General features: G+C 30.1%; 1 protein-coding gene across 4 annotated transcripts in view; it reads right to left on the bottom strand.

Annotated features, from left to right (window-relative positions):
• The window catches only part of LOC114119189 (uncharacterized), a 31870-nt gene extending 16003 nt beyond the window's left edge, over positions 1–15867 (bottom strand). Inside the window, exons 1-3 of one of the 4 annotated variants that reach the window (XR_007605762.1) lie at positions 15403–15867; positions 3543–3740; positions 2028–2261 (exon numbers count right to left, since the gene is read on the bottom strand). Coding sequence is in view for 3 of the 4 variants with exons in the window: in XM_050206250.1 (XP_050062207.1) it covers positions 2028–2261; positions 3543–3605 (297 nt within the window). In the remaining variant the exon portion in view is untranslated. Of the gene's footprint in view, positions 1–2027; positions 2262–3542; positions 3741–5927; positions 6094–7803; positions 8381–15402 lie in introns of those variants that run through there. The other 3 variants (XM_050206250.1, XM_050206248.1, XM_050206249.1) reach the window with 3 other exon arrangements.
• Between the last annotated feature and the right edge of the window lie 2756 nt (positions 15868–18623).

An 18623-nucleotide genomic window follows, 5' to 3' on the forward strand; every position in this document is an offset into this window, starting at 1 on the left:
GTATTGTAGCAGTGCACTTAACATACGTTCATCAATATGTACGACAATCTCGTGTCGCTATAATAATGCGTATACAATAGGCGAAGTAAAAAACAAGCGACAAATAAAATAGGTTTAGTATTTTAACTGGTTTAAGCAATTTTACGGGTGTATTAGCGAGTTTTGAAGTTGGTCTATCGTCAATAATCAACTATATTACCTACTATATGGTATGTGACTCAGGGGCGTATTTAGGATTTTGCTGCTCTGGGTACATATTTATTATTATTTTGTACAACTGTTCGATTAAAAATAAAAAAAAGTTTAAAAATAAAACCTTCCAGTTAAATCTACCGCGTCCCAAAAAAGTACTGCCCGGGGAAATTGCCCCCCTTGGCCCCCCTAAATACGCCAATGATGTGACTGTCAATATACCCAATAACGGTAATTCAGTGTGTGGGAGAACGAGAGGCCGAGTGGTTCCTAGCGCTTAGCTGCATATACAATATTATATTGTATTTTATTGTTATAGTATAGGTATACTATGATATAATGTAATATTTTTAACTATTTAATATGTATTTCATCAATGTTGTACTATATTTTTTTACACAGAGAATCAATGAAATGATTTGCCATATTATGCATATTTCAGATGGATATCGACACCAGTGGTATTAGCTGCCATTAGTAGAAATCGTAATAAGACGTATATAAAAGCTGTGCGATAAAAATCGTATCGCGTTACCCGCTCAGTACAACAACAATTCATTTCGTTCGATGGTGGCGTGCGAACATAAAATATATTTTTGATATAAGTGATAAGCCTATTACACTATAGCTGTTAATTCGTACTACACTAATACGATATAATTTATAAATCCTATGATGTTGATGTAAAACAAATGCCAAGAAAGTCTCATTGTTAAACTCAAAACTTGAAATTAGCTAACCGTAAGAAACCTCAAGAATCGCAGGCCAATGAGTTTTTCGGTAATCAAAAATCTTAACTTAAAGAGTCATTAATAATGACTCATTATGTTTGTAAATTGTAGGAAAATATATGTAAAATTAAGTTTTATATATAATACCTATAGTTGCCATAAAGTATATTAACTAAACACTTTATTAGGATAAAGTATCTTGTACGGGTTTAAACACCACTCGCAAAAACATGTAATAAATAATAATAAACAGCACCTTGTTACAGGTGTCCAATTTATGAAATATATACTTTTAACATTATTGTAGTTGTCAGTTTTGACTATGGAATGAGGTTTAATGTACTATGATAAATAACCCGTGGAAAAAGGTCTATACATACTGTACAATTTCCGTTCCTCCCTCCTAAAAGTAACCTGTAATTTAAATTTTGTGTTTTTTATACCTAATTTACTACTTTATTTACACTTCACTTCTGCCCATAGAGTCAATAGGTCGAATTTTGATCAATATATAAAATAATGTTCGTTTATTTTATACTATGATTGTTTTTTGTAAATAATATATTTATTTTTAATGTACAACATACCTATTACCTATACATAATTAATGATAAAATTATTTAAAAATCATTCATGGCGATTTCCAGTACTGAGCTTCCCTTAATTAATTGTTTAATTAAACACATATATTATAGAGGGTTTTGAATAAACAATTTCAAGATTTCGACTAATTAATTTTTTTTTTTCAAGAAAACGAGCAAGAAATACTGCAGTGCATGTTGCATGCGATTTCACTATAATATGTTATAAGGTTAGGTACTTATTTACTGCGGATGCATACTGCAAACAGCCACCTACTTGTCCTACTTATATGAATATTATGCGGTAATGATATTGTATGTGATCCCTAGACAACGGACTAACACGATTTTGCTTAAATCAAATGAAAAAAACCCTTTCTGGTAATATCGACTGTGCATAACGAATTTTTTTTATAGTTGCGTTCACTTATGCGTTTGTTGTTTTTATTCTCAGCAATTAACTCGCGTATAAGGGACAAATTATAATATTATAGATAATAGAAATATTGCGCTTGTAACGTACCTTTCCCTTTACGTCGACCTGTACGACAGAATCGCTACCGCTTCCGGATCCAGCCGGCCTGCGCGGCTGTGGTTGCACAGCCGGGATGGCGCCGACGACCCGCCGAACAGGTGGTACCGGCATATCACTGCTTCCGGTAGTCTTAGTCGACGAAGTAGTTGACGATGTTGTTGACCCGGCGACTTTGCCTTTGATGGCCGCCAAAGTGGCCAAATGCTTTTCTTGGAACTTTTTCTGCACAACGGCGTAACATGGTTTTAGTAAAATATAATACATAACATATCGTTATATAATTTGCAATCCACGGCCCTAGATTTGTGCAAGGTTTGACATTGGCTCGATTATATAATACAATCGTTTATAAGCGGAAGAATTTTTTAGTAATAATTACTATAATAATTATTACAATTATTGTTTATTGTCTATCAGCTACATAAGGTTAAACTAACTTATAACTGCAGATCATTCAAATTTCAAATAGGTATAAATTATAATAGCGTCGATATCAGTATAATAATATTTAGTAGTATAATCATTAATCATGGGTGCCGCGAGGAAGGTGCAAGGGTGTGCACTTGCACTACCCTGGATTTTCAAAAAAATAAAAATAATAAAATTAAAAAATTGAATGGATTTATATAATATATCATAATTACTAATATACAATATATTTATACATATTAAAAATTCTATTTAGAATTAGAAATCACCGTATACTGCGTAATTTTATTGTACACCTAACACTGGCACCCCCTGATGAAATTCCTGGCGGCGCCTATGAGAATAATATAATATTAGTACCAATATATTGTATTTTAGCGTTTATTATAAATAAAATTTTATACATACCAATAGGGCTATAGGTATATAAATTAATAATTATGTGATTATATTTATTTATGAGCTTAATAATATTATAAACTATCTGTTTTTAAGTTTACTTTTTAAGTAACTACAACTTAATTAAGACTGTGTTTTACCTCCAAGAAAAGTATTTTACAGATGACACCATTGTTTCTATTGGATAATTAGAAAAGGTATAGTGATTAGTATAGTATATAGTTATTTATTTATTATTTTTTATATAGTGTATAGTTAATTATTCTCTTTTTATATATTTTCTGGTATTTATTACAAAATTTAATGTAAAAAAAAAATAATCTAAAAATAAATGTAAATAGCTCTTACGTTTTAATACACTGTTTTTTAAGAATACTTAATCAAATATAATATCTTAAATTAAATTACTCAGGTATTTTCCTATAAAACCTACCGAACGACTATAATCACTTTTTTCCGTATGTGTAAGTGTGTTTTTACACAAAATATTCGAGATCATAAGACCAGTTAAATGTAAAATGGTCTATCTACACGACGGAATCACATAAAAAGAAAAACAATCCCGGTTTATATAATATATTTATAGTTATTAAAATGTATATCTTCTAAGGCCGTACAATCTATAACTGAAGCAAATTTACAATTAATAATACAGATAACTTTGTCGTCACTCACTTGCATGTCCATCAATCTCGATTGACCAGCCGCCGCCGGAGCCCGCAAAGGCGACGACGCCATGATCACGGTGATCTACTTTGTCTGCTGCAGAAGTCGTGCGTTTCGTCGTCCTTCCTACTACCGTCTTATGCAGATACTGATACAACAAAAACTGTTTGAACTGTTGCGAATGCAACTTTCGCCGATTTTAGTATTCTACAAAAATCATAACACGTAGATATAATAAAGCACTATAAATATATAAAGGTACTTTGTTTAAATAAAAATAATAAATAAAATATGATGTCTTATAGGTTTATAATATTATAATTCATTGATGTAATGTTATATATATATATATAGGTATCTCAAGTGTTATAAAATTAAGTAACACGGTTATTGCGGTTATGAAAGTTAAATACACTATAGTGAGACAGTGAGTGCTGCCAGAAGTCGATTTAATTTAAAGAAGCATAATATTATGATACTTTTAGGCGATCCCTAAACTTTATTTCAGTCGTATAGAAATAATTATCATTCATTGCATGCTTCTGATTTCTGAACTACCCCAATAATTGCGATCGTATTTTTTTTTTTATTAACTAAAAAAAAATCTTAATTATCATTTAAAAAAAATATTATTTATTTATTTAACGATCGATTTAAAAATATGCACTGCGGATAATATACATTATTAATACACACTAGTAATAATTTACGATAAACAAATTAAAAACACATTATACATGATTTTATATGGTCATCGGTTTAGTCGTCAAGAACTTTTTACAATATCCCGGTGAAGAAAAAATTGAAAACTTCGCTTCTCGTTACTTCTAATTATATTTACAATTTATTGAAATCTTTGCAATTTTATCACACTATAATATAAAAGTTAAATCCTTTCTTCCAACATCTAGTCTTAAAAAAAAGATGTTATATAATGTGAGAATTTTAATTAACTATTTAATAATTGTTGATTATTATTTTATTAATTATTGTTTTCTAATATTAAATAATAATTTAAAATAAACAGTAATACGTCCTATCAATAACCGTAGGTTTTATGGAGTTATGGCTATCGGATACACATAACATTACCATCTAGCTACCCTCTCCCACTAAAGTTTGATTCAGTTTTACATATTAAATATAAATAATAAAATGTATCTAAAACGATTTATATCATGAAATAATAATAACCATAATAACAGAGATGGTACGTCGTGTTTACGTGATGGTAATACTGATAGTGGTGTTCAGTCATACTATACAGTTAATTAGTTGAGTAATAAATACAATTTTCATGATAACGATTTTTATTGTGGTGAATGGAATAAACATGCAATTCCTTTTACTATTTACCACCAACGTAGTATTAATATTGTAATTTATAATGAATAGGGAGTTTTATACATTAATAGGTATCTATATAGTATATAATATACCGGTCTGTATAATACTACGTTGGCGGCCGTTTCCGACGGAATAGAATATTTTAATAATATTTTCATAGTATTACGGTAGATATGTTAAATATTCAAAACAAGTAAAAATGAGTACGAGTAAAAAAGAAGCCACGAAACAACTTAGGTACCTACAGAAATTTGCACGCCAAACTTTTAGAAAGAATTGCATTAAACTATTTATCTACATAATTTTCTTTTAAATAAAATGTAATGTAACTGGTTTCATTAAAATAATACTATCATTTAATTTATTAATTTATGCGATACAAGTTCGGTAGTTATATAGAAATTAAAACCGATGATAAATGCAAATACAAAATCTGAAATATATAAATAAATGTATTCAAAATTTAAATTAAATAATAACTTTTTAAATATTTGTTAATATTATTATAAATTAAAATTATAGTGTTTTACTATAATACATATTACATATTAAGTATAATATTAACTATTATTCATATTTTTTTATCAAGATAAACTACACTTAATTATAATTGAGATGAAATAAAAAACAGACACAAAAAATAATAGTACGTCATCATGGCGAATACCAGGTCGGTCATAATTAAAACATGGTATTATCAAAATGACAAAATGTTTCGTCACAATAGGTGCCTAGTGAAAATATTTGAAACTTAGTACAAATCTTTAGCAAAAGAAAAAACCTTAATAAAATAATTCAGTATAAAATATCCTCAAAATAAAATAAAATACATTAACCATGCTTAGAAATTAAGAAATAATATGTATTTTTTTCTAAAATTGTCGAAAAATATAAAATTTGGTATTAATTATATTTATAATATTGGTATTATCGTATAAAATGAGTTTCTATAACTTGGTTGGTATTGTTGGTAATAAGTCAACTGTCAAGTGTATTTAAAAAAATATACAACTTTTACGATTTGCGAGCAATATTACTTATACGTACGAGTGTACTGCAGCTTAGGTTTAATTTGATAGTTGATAATATTATGCAGTTGTCATAATATAACGAATATCTTCACGAAAATCGGTCAGTTTTGACGAATTATGCCGTGCACGAGTTATTTGTCGAGTGTGCCTGCGTACAAAACGTACGATATAGTTGCAGGAATCCATGGTTCGTAGCGCTCGCATGATTTTAACTAAACGTCATGCATCGTTGTCGTAGTACGTCATCATATTATTATTGTGAACGTTGTCGAAGAAAACAATACGACAATAATAAATAATATGATAACTATAAAAAAAAAAGGGCGTGCAAATATACCATAGCGATACCGTCGTCCGCCGTGGTTAGTTCGATCGGATGACTGTGTAATATAATAATATTTCAATTAGACTACCACATAATAAACTATGGTATAAATACGATTAAAAAAATAATAAAATATTAAATTGTACAGTAGGTAGGTATATAGGTTCTGCGTGTTATCGTTTACAAAGTTTTCCATGATGTTAATAATAATATAGTGTTAGACGGTGCACATATAATATGAATAATATACTATAATAACCACTCGGCCGAGAGCGATTTCTAATTGGGTTGTAACGATTTACGACTAAATTGAAATCAATAAATTACTATATTATTTATTTCATCGATTTTTCAACGCCTTATTATTTTTGAAACGGTGGTAATTAAGAAACGCCACCGATGTTTTACCAAATAATTCTAAACCAAAAAACCCATCTTCTAATCAATATAAATTTTGTATAATATGTATATAATATATAATATATATTATATATAATGTTGTGATTACATTTCATACGCGTGGCAGTTTCATAAGGGTATTTAACTCATTCATCGTACGAAGGTTATGCAAACGATGACAGACAAATAATAACTATTATTCTCTATATTGCCCTGTCACGTGAATTGCGTAACACTATTATTTTATCATCACATTTTCTACTTAAGTACCTATTGTTATTATTATTTTTTTTTTTACTCTACTTCTTACATATTTTAGTAACCATAACTATGGTGAATACTCAGAATAACTGTTTAAATTATGAAAATATTTTTGATTTTGAAAAAATGTGAAACCACACAAATAGTTGTATAATATAACGAGTATAGGAAACGGTAATACCGAAGCAAATAAAGGGTTCATTATTAATGACAATAATTTGACAGAAATTGTAAAATTTAAGCAACCATCAGAATCCATTCGATAGAAGAGAATAAAAACAAATTTTCTAAATTTCTTTGGTCGTATAAATTAAAAAAAAGTCGTCAGCTAAATTACTCTATATTACTGGACACTTGTGATTTACATTCTTTAAAATAATACATAAAACATGTGGGTCGGAGTGAAAAAAATAATTTCAGTCAAACACGCTCGACGACGTAAAATCGATTGGTCGTTAAGCAATAAGCGATAATAACCTATTATAACACTAGTCCTCTATTAAACCGTACGTGTGACTATACGGTGTCGATAATATAATATACCGATGGAATTAATAGTTTATTTAAAAACTATACATCTGTATAAAATTTGCGTTCGAAACAATATTAAAATATAATATAATTTATCAACGGGGAAATCGTTTTTCGAACGTAGGTATATCTCGACGATAGTCGTGCTCGACAGAATCGCGCAATACGCCAATCGCGTACCTAACTTAATTATTATATAATATAGTACATCGAAATATCATGATATTGCACTCGGAATCGGTACGTATATCTACCTACGCGCTTTGTTGCACTCTACACTGCAGATGCAGGTTCATTGCTGCAGCCTGCACCGAGTCGCTCGACGAATGTCTTATTATAATATTATTATGTATATTATCCGTTTGACTGAACTCACCTCCATCGATCGTATATATAACATCATATTATATACACCATAAATATCATACCTCGAACGGTTTTCGTGTTTCCGTCCCCTACGTCGCGCCGCCGCCGCCGCCGCCGCCCGCGCAAAACTATATATTATTAATAATAATAATCGTTATTAAATGTTATTATCGTACACGACCGTGTCGGAGGTAGGCGTACGCGTACACGTGCTGCGATGATTGTCTTGTACGTTCGCGTATTAATATAATATACATTTTTGCTGATTTTTCGCGGAGGCGGCGGCGATAGCGCTCTAACCGATAGACGAGGACGACTTCGCCCACGCCGTCACCTCCACCGTCCGCCGCCACTGCCCCCGCCACTGCCACCGCAGCCGCCGCCGCAGCCGAGTCATTGCCACTCGCGCACAAGCACAACACACTCACTTATAGTCACTTATTGCTCGCGCGTAAGTTGTGACGGCCGACGGTGGCGTTATAGTAACGACGACGATATTACACACACACACAAACAAACAATAATATTATAATATGTGCGCATATTTCATATAATGAATTGAATATAATGACACACTCACGAGAATCGATCATGTTTCCGACCCCTCGCCAAATAACGACCTTAAAATATGTATCTTGTGACCATCAACCCCCCCGACGGCCGAGTCACATCGATCGCGCTTTCCCGAGTGTGCTTTGATTTTCACGTGTATATACCTATGTCAAATAATATATAATATACCTATACATGTTGGTACATGCGACATTAACATAGATACTCGGTATATTATATTAATATTATATATGTGTATATCCGCGACCTGTTATATCGTCAAGGTTTTTTATTATTATTAATTTAGACATACATACATATATACCTATACATGGGCCTTTGTATCACTGTGTGTTATTGTGGTCGTATTCTTGAAAATTAAAAATTTTGTACCGTATACCTTTTGACACGTGCTCCTCTCTAAACATATTTTAGATTCTGAACTCGGTGAGGAATGTATTGATTCTACATTAATGTATGTGTTTTTTTGTCTTTGGACACCATAAATTGTCGAAATAAATAATAATGCTTCAGTTTAAAATTTCTGGGGTGGTTTTCGACGGCAACGGGCAAATATTAAATATCCTAGGTGCATTATAGAAGTCAAAAGTTCGAAGTTTCCAGCTGTAGTTTTCAAAAAAATAGGGAAAAACCACAATAAAGTGACGGAAAAACAGAATTTTTTACCAAACGTTTATATTAGCGTTATTTATATACACAATTAAATTTTCAAAATATTCCGGCTGTTTTTGATCTATTTATAGACAACTGATTTTTCTAAGTATTTTTTATTGAAATAAAAACTTGAAAATTTAATGCAAAGTTTCTTATAAGTGGTTCTTATTGTAGTTAAAAAAAAAATCAAATATAGATAGTCACAATTTTTTATAACAGCGTTTTAAGTTCATATTTTTAAGAAATATGTCAAAATCGCGAAAATTTACAAGTAATTTTGTAGTTGGAAATTTATACTATTTTTCGTATTTTTATCTAAGGTTAAAAAATTCAACACAAAGTTTTTCATACATTTTCCTACAAATAACTACATGCAGAAAAACATCGAGCGGTATTATAGGAAAAAATGTTATAAACGTCTGAATTTTAAATTTTTATGAAATATTTGTTAATATTCATAAAGTATATAAGCCGTAGATACTTGAAAATTTTACAAGTTATTTAGATTGGTATTTTATTTACATAATTTAATTTTTCAAAATATTTCGGCTATTTATATATTTATACATATTTTTATGGCTATTTAAAACATTTGATATATATCGTTTTTTTCTTTTAAATAAATACCGATAAAATATTTTTGGCACTTGCAAATTTAAAATAAAGTTCTTCATGAGTTATGCTTATAGTGATTAAAAAATTATAAGATTGCATAGCTATAATTTTTTTTATTAGCGTTTGAAGTTCAAATATTGACAATATTAGGTCAAAATCATGAATATTTGCAAGTTATTTTGTAGTTAAATATTTATAAAAAATGTTGTATAAGCAGCTAAGAATTAAAAATTCAATACAAGGTTTTCCATAAGTTTAGCTTACAATAGTTATAAAAAAGTTGAGCGTTGGTCAATTAAAAAAAATGTTATATTAAGTTTAGATTTTTACGAAATCAAAAATTCACACTTAAAATAACGATTTACTATCAAATAATTTTAGATTTTTACTGTAGTTAAAAATTACTAATAGAAACTTGAAACATACACCAGTTGTTTAAATTGCCATTTTTATACATGATTTAAATTTTGGGATGTTCAGGTCATTAAATCATAAATCACCTTTCTCGCCACTCTGTAGAAAATATCATATATCCTAGGCTGACAAGTCATCTCCGTCCAAAATCCTTTTTCGTATACAATGATTCTTATCATTGTAAATCATTGGATTCAAATTATTACACCCATTGAAATGACCTACTTTATGTCCGATGTCCACTCGATACCTACTGTACAGCTTAGCGTTACGCACTTGACCACCCTTTTTTGTTATTATTATTAAATTCCGTTACATTGCTCGTGTCTCAAACTTCAAACTTTATTCTATAAACAAAGGTCAAAGAAGATCAAAAAGATCAGAGTAAGATGATACATTATTATAATGTCTTGTTCTGGTTGTATGCTGGTTATACCTATCATCTATATCACCCCCACGCAGATTTTATGATAAAAATATTATTACTTATTAGTTATTTTTATTCGGTTCTGTGAGCATTATTATTTTTAAATAATTTGATTACACGTTCACTTTGGTTTTCGAATAAAGTCTGCAAATTGTGAATTTGTTTTTTAACGATATATCTCATAGTTAAATATGTACATCGTATTACAATACATAAATTAATTTACTAAAATAAAAAAGACATAAAAAAGTATATAATACAAGTGAAGGTTCTAATGAAAATGGAAAATACCATTTGCAGGTTTACTTCGGTTATAAATAATTTTCAATTTAACCATAACGTTATCATAATTGTAATTTTGTTATTTTTATTATTACATTAATATTATTTTTTAAATTCATTTAAAGGTAGTAACGCAACTTAAACTAAACGATTACATATTTTGCAAAGTTTTGCAAATTTCTTCTAAAAATAAAGCTCTAGTTCTAAGTTCTATACCTATGGAATTCAGCACATCTTCCCAAGTTCCAAAATACATAGCACACAACACTGCTTAATACTCTCAAAACCATATAAAACATATTTAAAACAATCGTACTTATTTTTTTTTTGAACGCCAAAATAAAACTTACTGTACATTATCGTTTTCAGTAAGACATATAATATGCAAATAATCTGCGTTTGGAAAACTACACGGAAGAACCGTTTGGTTTCTGGACACGCCTAAATATGGCTTTAAGGAATAATCATGGCATATTGTTGTTATTACACTGATTACGATGTAGCACACGGCGTTGAAATAACAATAATAGCGACCACCAAAACTGGATTAATAAATTATTATTAAAGGCGGCATCGACCGGCCGACAGCAGCGGTGGCAGTGTGTTTGTGTGTGTTTCGGCGAACGGGTGGGTTGATGTGCGTGTACCCCAAATAGTTGTACTTACGTATATTTGTTATATTAATGTGTGTTTTATACAGTAAAATATATATCTACAATATTATCAAGGTATAATACTATATACGTAGGTTCCTACGTCTGTATGTTCATAATCGCATTATTAATACATATTATTATTCGTAATGTATATAGGTATACTATATATTGTATGAAACAGCTATTATATTACTTCAAGAGGACCCATACACGTGTCGCCTTTGTCTTGCATACTTATGGAATTAAAAATTTACATTCATCAATCGATTGTGTATTGTCTTTAGTTTTAATATTATTAAGTGAATTGATCTGTTATAAAACTTCGAGGTAAGAGCACTATTTTGCATGTGTTCGAACATCGGCTTTTATTTCGATATTTAAATTTTCGAGCGAGATATATATACGCGTATAATTATACTTATGAAGAAACCTATTTTAACTATTCTGCAATTAAAAATAACACTGAAGCCTATTATATAACCGTTTTTATTGTATACCTACTATTATATAGTTATTATCTATTGAATACTTCTAACCACTTGAAAAATATATACGAATAAGAATCTATACTTAGAATTTAAAACAATATTTTATAATAATATACTCCATATTAATTATATTGTTTTTATCAATACCTACTCGAAACAGTCGGAACCAAAATAAATATTCATTTGCTATTAATCATGATGAACAAAATAGTGGAATAGTAAATAACAAACTAGTAAGTAGGTTAGCTATTTTTTTTTTCTATTAATTATCTTCTATATTATATAAAAAATGTAATATGAATGTGTTGTTTACTCAGTACATAATACAAGCGTATCGAGTGTTAGGTCTTGTCGTTGAAGTGATTTTATTCCCTCTGGTAATAATATTTTACTCGATTAATGTGATGACGAGAGGTAAAGGACACAATATAATTAAATAAGTAACCGCATTATACCATATTATGTACCATATTAGGTACGTTATTATTATATCTCCATAACTGCAATGAAATGCACTACACTGTTAGAAAAGGTGTTATATGACATGATCATTTTTACAAAAAATTAATAGATCTTGTTTATATGATTACCTACTGGTCCTACTGTACAATTCTAAATTATTATTACTGTTTAGTACAGTATAGTACTTTAAAGTTAATGTCTGTGAAATGTAATAGATTAAATAAGTTAGATTAATAAATATTTATCTAGGTACCTAGTAATTTGTTAATTTTGTTGATTTTAAAAATTACAATCATTTAATAAAATCTCTGTGTTATGCATACTGATCGTTCGAATCTTATTAAGAAGTGACCTTACATTATGATATCTTGAGTTAGGTTAAAAACTAATGACACCACACTCGCTGTGTTATCCCTGTCTTATATATACCTGTAACAAATAGTTAAAAACTGTTTTGTGCCGGATGACTAGGTACTCGATTAATATTTATATCAGAATTTCCAAAATTATATAATATATATATAACATTTTTATACGACATATTATTTCTATTAGTTATACAATTGTAACACCTATTATTATCTGAAACTTTTAAATAAAATTGTTCATGTTTTGTTTTTTCTCTTCTTTGTTTCTACTGTGGTACTGTATTATTCCAGACAATACAAAAATATTTATAACACATATACCATATGACACTCGTATACGCATTTGTATGTACCTACATTAAGTTTAATTAGTTTTAATCAAATAACCAAAATATTTTCAATGATAGAAAATAAAAATATTCGAATGCAATGACAATAATTATTTATATTATTGTTTATGCCATCGTTATTTGTTATCCATATTTAGGGTAAAAAAGAATATATAATATATTCTGAAATCTAAGTTAAAAGTACGAATTACTACTCAATTGATTTAAGCTAACATCACCAAGGACGCATATAAAAGACCAAAAGACTTCCCTTAATCTAGTGACGGATCCTAGAGGGATATTAATTCGTGTAAAATCACACACAAATGTTAAGATTTTATTGTGTCTTCGTAATACGTCACAATCATTTAAATCATTGCATAATATTATTTCAATGCTAGATCAATTAATTTTCATTCCATTTAACGATTGTTCCAATGATTCGATTATTATACTGAAAATTAATTTGAACGTTATGTCGACCTTAATATTCATAAACAATTTTTTCTATTTATTTATGTAAAAACCGTAATTCACTGTTTAATATACAAACATTTTAATTTTGAACATAAATGTAGATGAAGTTGTTTCCAAATAAGTCTAAAATTTATTTTTAGGACTTCAAGAAAATAATACAATATACTAGAAATCTTGAACGTATTTCAAAAATCCATACTACCGTTATAATAATAATAATAATAATAATAATATATGATTTACATATTATAATAACTGATAAAATCGATTAATACGTTGGAATGAAAATAGATCTTTTTGCCGTGAAAAAGAGTTTGTTTTGAATCGCATTAATAATATTTCAATAAAACATTATTATATTTTATAAATACGTATTATTTTAAATCTGTTACCTACTACATTTGCTGAAATGTTTATGCTTTGCAGTTAGTTGTTACTTGTTATAGCCTTAGGTAGGTAATATTATATGTGATGTATTTAAAATAATTAGATAGCTGGTTAGTTTTACATATCAATTATTCAGTCGTAAAATATATGTTACTAACCACTAAAATGTATAGTATTATAACTATATTGGAATGCACCAATATTATAATTAAAACGTATATAGAAAATAGTTATTAACTTATTATATTAAATTGCTAATGAATAATGATTAAGTATTGAATAACTCGAAGACCGATTGAAATAATAAATACTGAATTTAAGTAATGTATTAAGTTTAAAAAATAAGTAAATTTAATTAAACTTTAAATTATTATTATTTTAATTTACATTTTACACGCAAGTGTTCTGTTTTTAATTTTTTTTAAAGATAAAACAAATTGATAGCAATCATCTTCAGAAAATAAACAGCATTAAAGAAAGTTCTATACGGAAAAGATCATTAATCATTTCGGGAAAGTATACTGAATAATAAATAATAATAATGTAATGTAATATCTTAAAATCAGTTGCATTACTTTCTAAAACATGGTTCGTAGAACGTAGAACATGGATGTTTTGTCAAAAACTGTGAATTTCAGAGTATGTACATACTTTTATTTCCTCCAAACGGTTAAAGTGGCGAAATTAATAATTGTGTTTAACAATATTATTTACAGTTTATATAGTATCGTAAAACCGAGAAAAAATCCTAATTGAAATTATCGGTATTGAAATATTATACTATGTAGATAGTCGTTTTTTTCTACCGATCACGATCGCCGTGACCGAGAACTGTTTAAATAAAAATTAAAAACGGTAATAATAATATCATCATGGTCCTATAAAATATAAAACAATATAATGTTATAACCGTAATAATTAGGCGGTATATTATCATAATATACCATTTATAATAATATACATAAGGGTTCGGCATTTCGGTATTGTACTCGAGAAGACGCCGAACCTATGTGTGTGTGTGTGTGTTGTGTGGTATATTCGCATTCAGCGGAACAAATTTCGAGTAGATAACTTATTAACGTGCATCAAAGTTATTGAGTCGTAGTAAAATTCGGAGGTAAGAAAATTTCAACAAATTTTAGAATAACCATGTCGTTGGTCAGTGATGAACGCGAACGTAAAAATATCATTTTCGTGCTGTTCGATTCGACCGCCTCCGTTATAACGCGAATTCGTTCGACAAATTCGTGTTTATAGCGTATCGGCTTATAAACGATTTTAACAGGTCGTTTTGCGGTCCCGTCGTGTGTGTTGACGACGGAGTACCATAAGATTAAAAACGTTTTACGTCGATCGTGTTAATTATTATTTCCATCGGCTCGATCGCAAATCGAATACAAAACAATCAATAATCATATACAGGTGCAATATATATATATATATAATATAGGTACGTAAATGGTATAGGTGTAGGTACCTCGTACGGTGCGCCAAAAGGTCGCAGAGGAAGACTTGACGGTGGCCCGGTCGGCTGCAGGAGAGTGCCCGTTTTCAAAAGTCCGCGTAAAACAGTGATAACGATTATTATTGATAACGATGTCGTGTCTTATATATTATTACCGCACCCGCGACCGGCAACACGTGTGCGCGCGCCAAATCACCTCAGCAGCGTGTGACGACGATGATATCGCTTACGTTCGACTTGCTGCACCGTCGAGTGCGGTTCGAACACTGACAAAAAGAGGTGGTCTGGTGGCCGAGTCGTCGGCACGTGGGCCGCGGCGGCGATATAATATTATTATTGTTGTTCTTCGTTAACACAACGGTCGTTGATAACCTACGACGACGACCTAATAAGTACAAAACGACGGCAAGGTCGGCGCGCCGCTGCTCCACCGCGACGCCCCACCGCACACCGCCGACGACGCCGTCGTCGTCCTTTGTCAGGTGTTCTGCGTGCGCGCGTGGCCGTTGCGCGACTCTCGCCGGCGTGCTGCCGACCGTCGACCGAACGAACGGCGACACGCGCGCCGCTCTCCAGCGGTCGGCGTCCCGGAACGATGACTCATCGCGCTGGCGGTCATCGCTCGACCGGTGACCGGCCCATAAATGGTCATCGAGCGAACGCGCGCGGGTGCCGTTGGAAACCGACCGCTAATAATATTATATTATGCGTTTACCGTGTGCGTGATCGTACGCCATTATCGTATCGTTATTGTTGGATAGGTACCGAAAGTGACGGGCGGTGGTGGGCGGGCGGATGTGTAGACGACGATTTTCCTTTCCTGCTCGGCGGAGGATTCGGCGGGGGATAATGATGATGACGTTATTAGGCCGCGAGGTGCGGTGCATCGTTGCACCGGATTAACGCGCGTCCTGCTGCAGCGCCGCTGCCAGCGGAGGAGGACGAGAGGATTTTTACGTAACGAGAATAATTGTGCCGAACACGACTTTACACGCGCCCACGTCGAAATACGGTTTTGACGACGCGATACCGACGATATTTTATTCTTTCGACAAACCGATGAGTACATAATATTATCTTAAGTAGCAGGCCCGCATAGGTTTGCCACCGTAAAATGTGTTGTCGAGTAATCAAAAATAATTACGTCTATATGCTGTATTTTATATACGGTGTAACTCTGCAGGGGCGTTCTTATACGATATAAGAACTTTTAGATTCTGATCAGAGCGATGGATCGGTTTTAATCTGTTGAGAGATTCGGCGAGTTGTGCTTTAGTAAATAGAAAATTAGTTGTTTTTATCAATGAGTGAAACGACTGTATATTAATATTATTGTTATCTATCGACTAAATCGACTAACAGTAAACTGTTGTGTCCGTGATGGCATAGTAAATATTCCATCTGATTTAGAAATCATAAAATAAGTATACACTTTCTGATACTTATCTCAATGCTTAATGGGGTAACAAAGTGGGCAGCAACGATGGAAAAAAACATTAAACTTCAAGTTGATACCAATAATATATTACTTTAAAATCTTGAAGGTCTATAATGTATTTATATATGTATATATTATAGCTTCTTTAAGAATTATTTTTTTGTATTTTATTATTGTTTTTAAATTTAATCACACTGTTCCAGATACTGACAAACCCAAGCTGTAGGCTATTGTATTATTATAATTTTTTTTTAATAATATTTAAATTATTATATTATAATTAAAATCGGTAAGAATTTAATTTACACGATATCAAATAAAAAATTATCGCACGATTAAAAACTTTGAAAACTTTATACAAGGTTCATCATAAGTTGTCATAGCTATTTTAAAATATTAAAGATACAAATGTGATCTTTTTTTATAAGCATTCAAAGTTCAAATTTGGACGAAATTAGTTATTTATAATAAAAAAGAATCACAGTTTTAGTTATTTTTTATAATTTAAAATATTATTTGTGGTTACTTATAACATTTGGTGTGTATGGCTATATATTTTACACACACGATGACACCTTCGAATGTAATGTTTTCAACAAAAATTATTTCAATAAACCGTCTTGGATCTGCAGAATCATTTTTCGTATGCAATAATTTATCATTGACTTCAAATATAACAAATTTACATATACATAATACATTATGGTGATTTACTCAATGACAAGGTCAAAAAACAATCAACACCTACTGTACAGCAAAATGGTTACCTCAAATTCTAGTATTTGCAATTTACATAAATTTTTGTAGTGATTAAAAAAAATGTTATATATATATATAATATATATATATATATCTCATCTATACTTATATACTTATAATACTATACACTTATATATACTTATTTTGTGAATTTATGTATTATGAATTTTCACAGCATCATAATTTAGAGTATTTTTTTGTTATTTTATTAATTGCATACCCACTTGAATACATAATATTGCAAATAATATATTTTCATTGTAATACCCGAAAATTAGTTATACATTTATAAAACATTATAACATTCATAACTAAGTATAAATTATAAATTATTCCGCTTTGAACGTGAAATTTGTAATATGAAAATTATTATACTAGTTGTTTTTCAAAATATGTCTTATCATAAATGTCTAGATCTGCAGTGGTTCTCAATCTTTTTAGTACCAGGACTCAAATTTCCCCCGAAAAATCTTTCGTGACCCACATAGTTTCACTTTTCAAAAAGTAATAAAAAACAAAATTTGTATTGTATAAAAATGTGTAAATTTTTATTAGGTATTTAATACGAATTATAATTATTTATTACCAACGTAATCTTTGGTACTTGATTGCTAAATAATATAAGTATATTTAATAATATATTTAATATACATTTCTTGGAATCTATATTATCCAAAAAAATTTTTGTGACCTACCTAAAATTGACTGAGACACTTTGAGAAACGCTGGTCTAGATTGTAAAGTGGAATTTCTGTTGAGTTACTGTGTAGACCAGCGATTCTAACGCTGTGGTCCGCGGTAGCTCTATCGGTGATTAGCATGGACACAAACGTATACATGACACGTCTACATTTATGTAATTATTGAATAAATTTTAAATGTGTTTTTATTTTTTTTTCATGTAGCTTATTTTATGTTTATTACACCGCCACGCTAAGACGATTAGACGAGCTATAATGAAATTCGTTACAATTACCAATATGCTTAGTAATTTTATTTTTTTATGTACCTACTTTGGTTACTTATATGATTTTTA

Source organism: Aphis gossypii, chromosome X (assembly GCF_020184175.1).
Source record: "Aphis gossypii isolate Hap1 chromosome X, ASM2018417v2, whole genome shotgun sequence".
Lineage (NCBI taxonomy): Eukaryota > Metazoa > Arthropoda > Insecta > Hemiptera > Aphididae > Aphis > Aphis gossypii.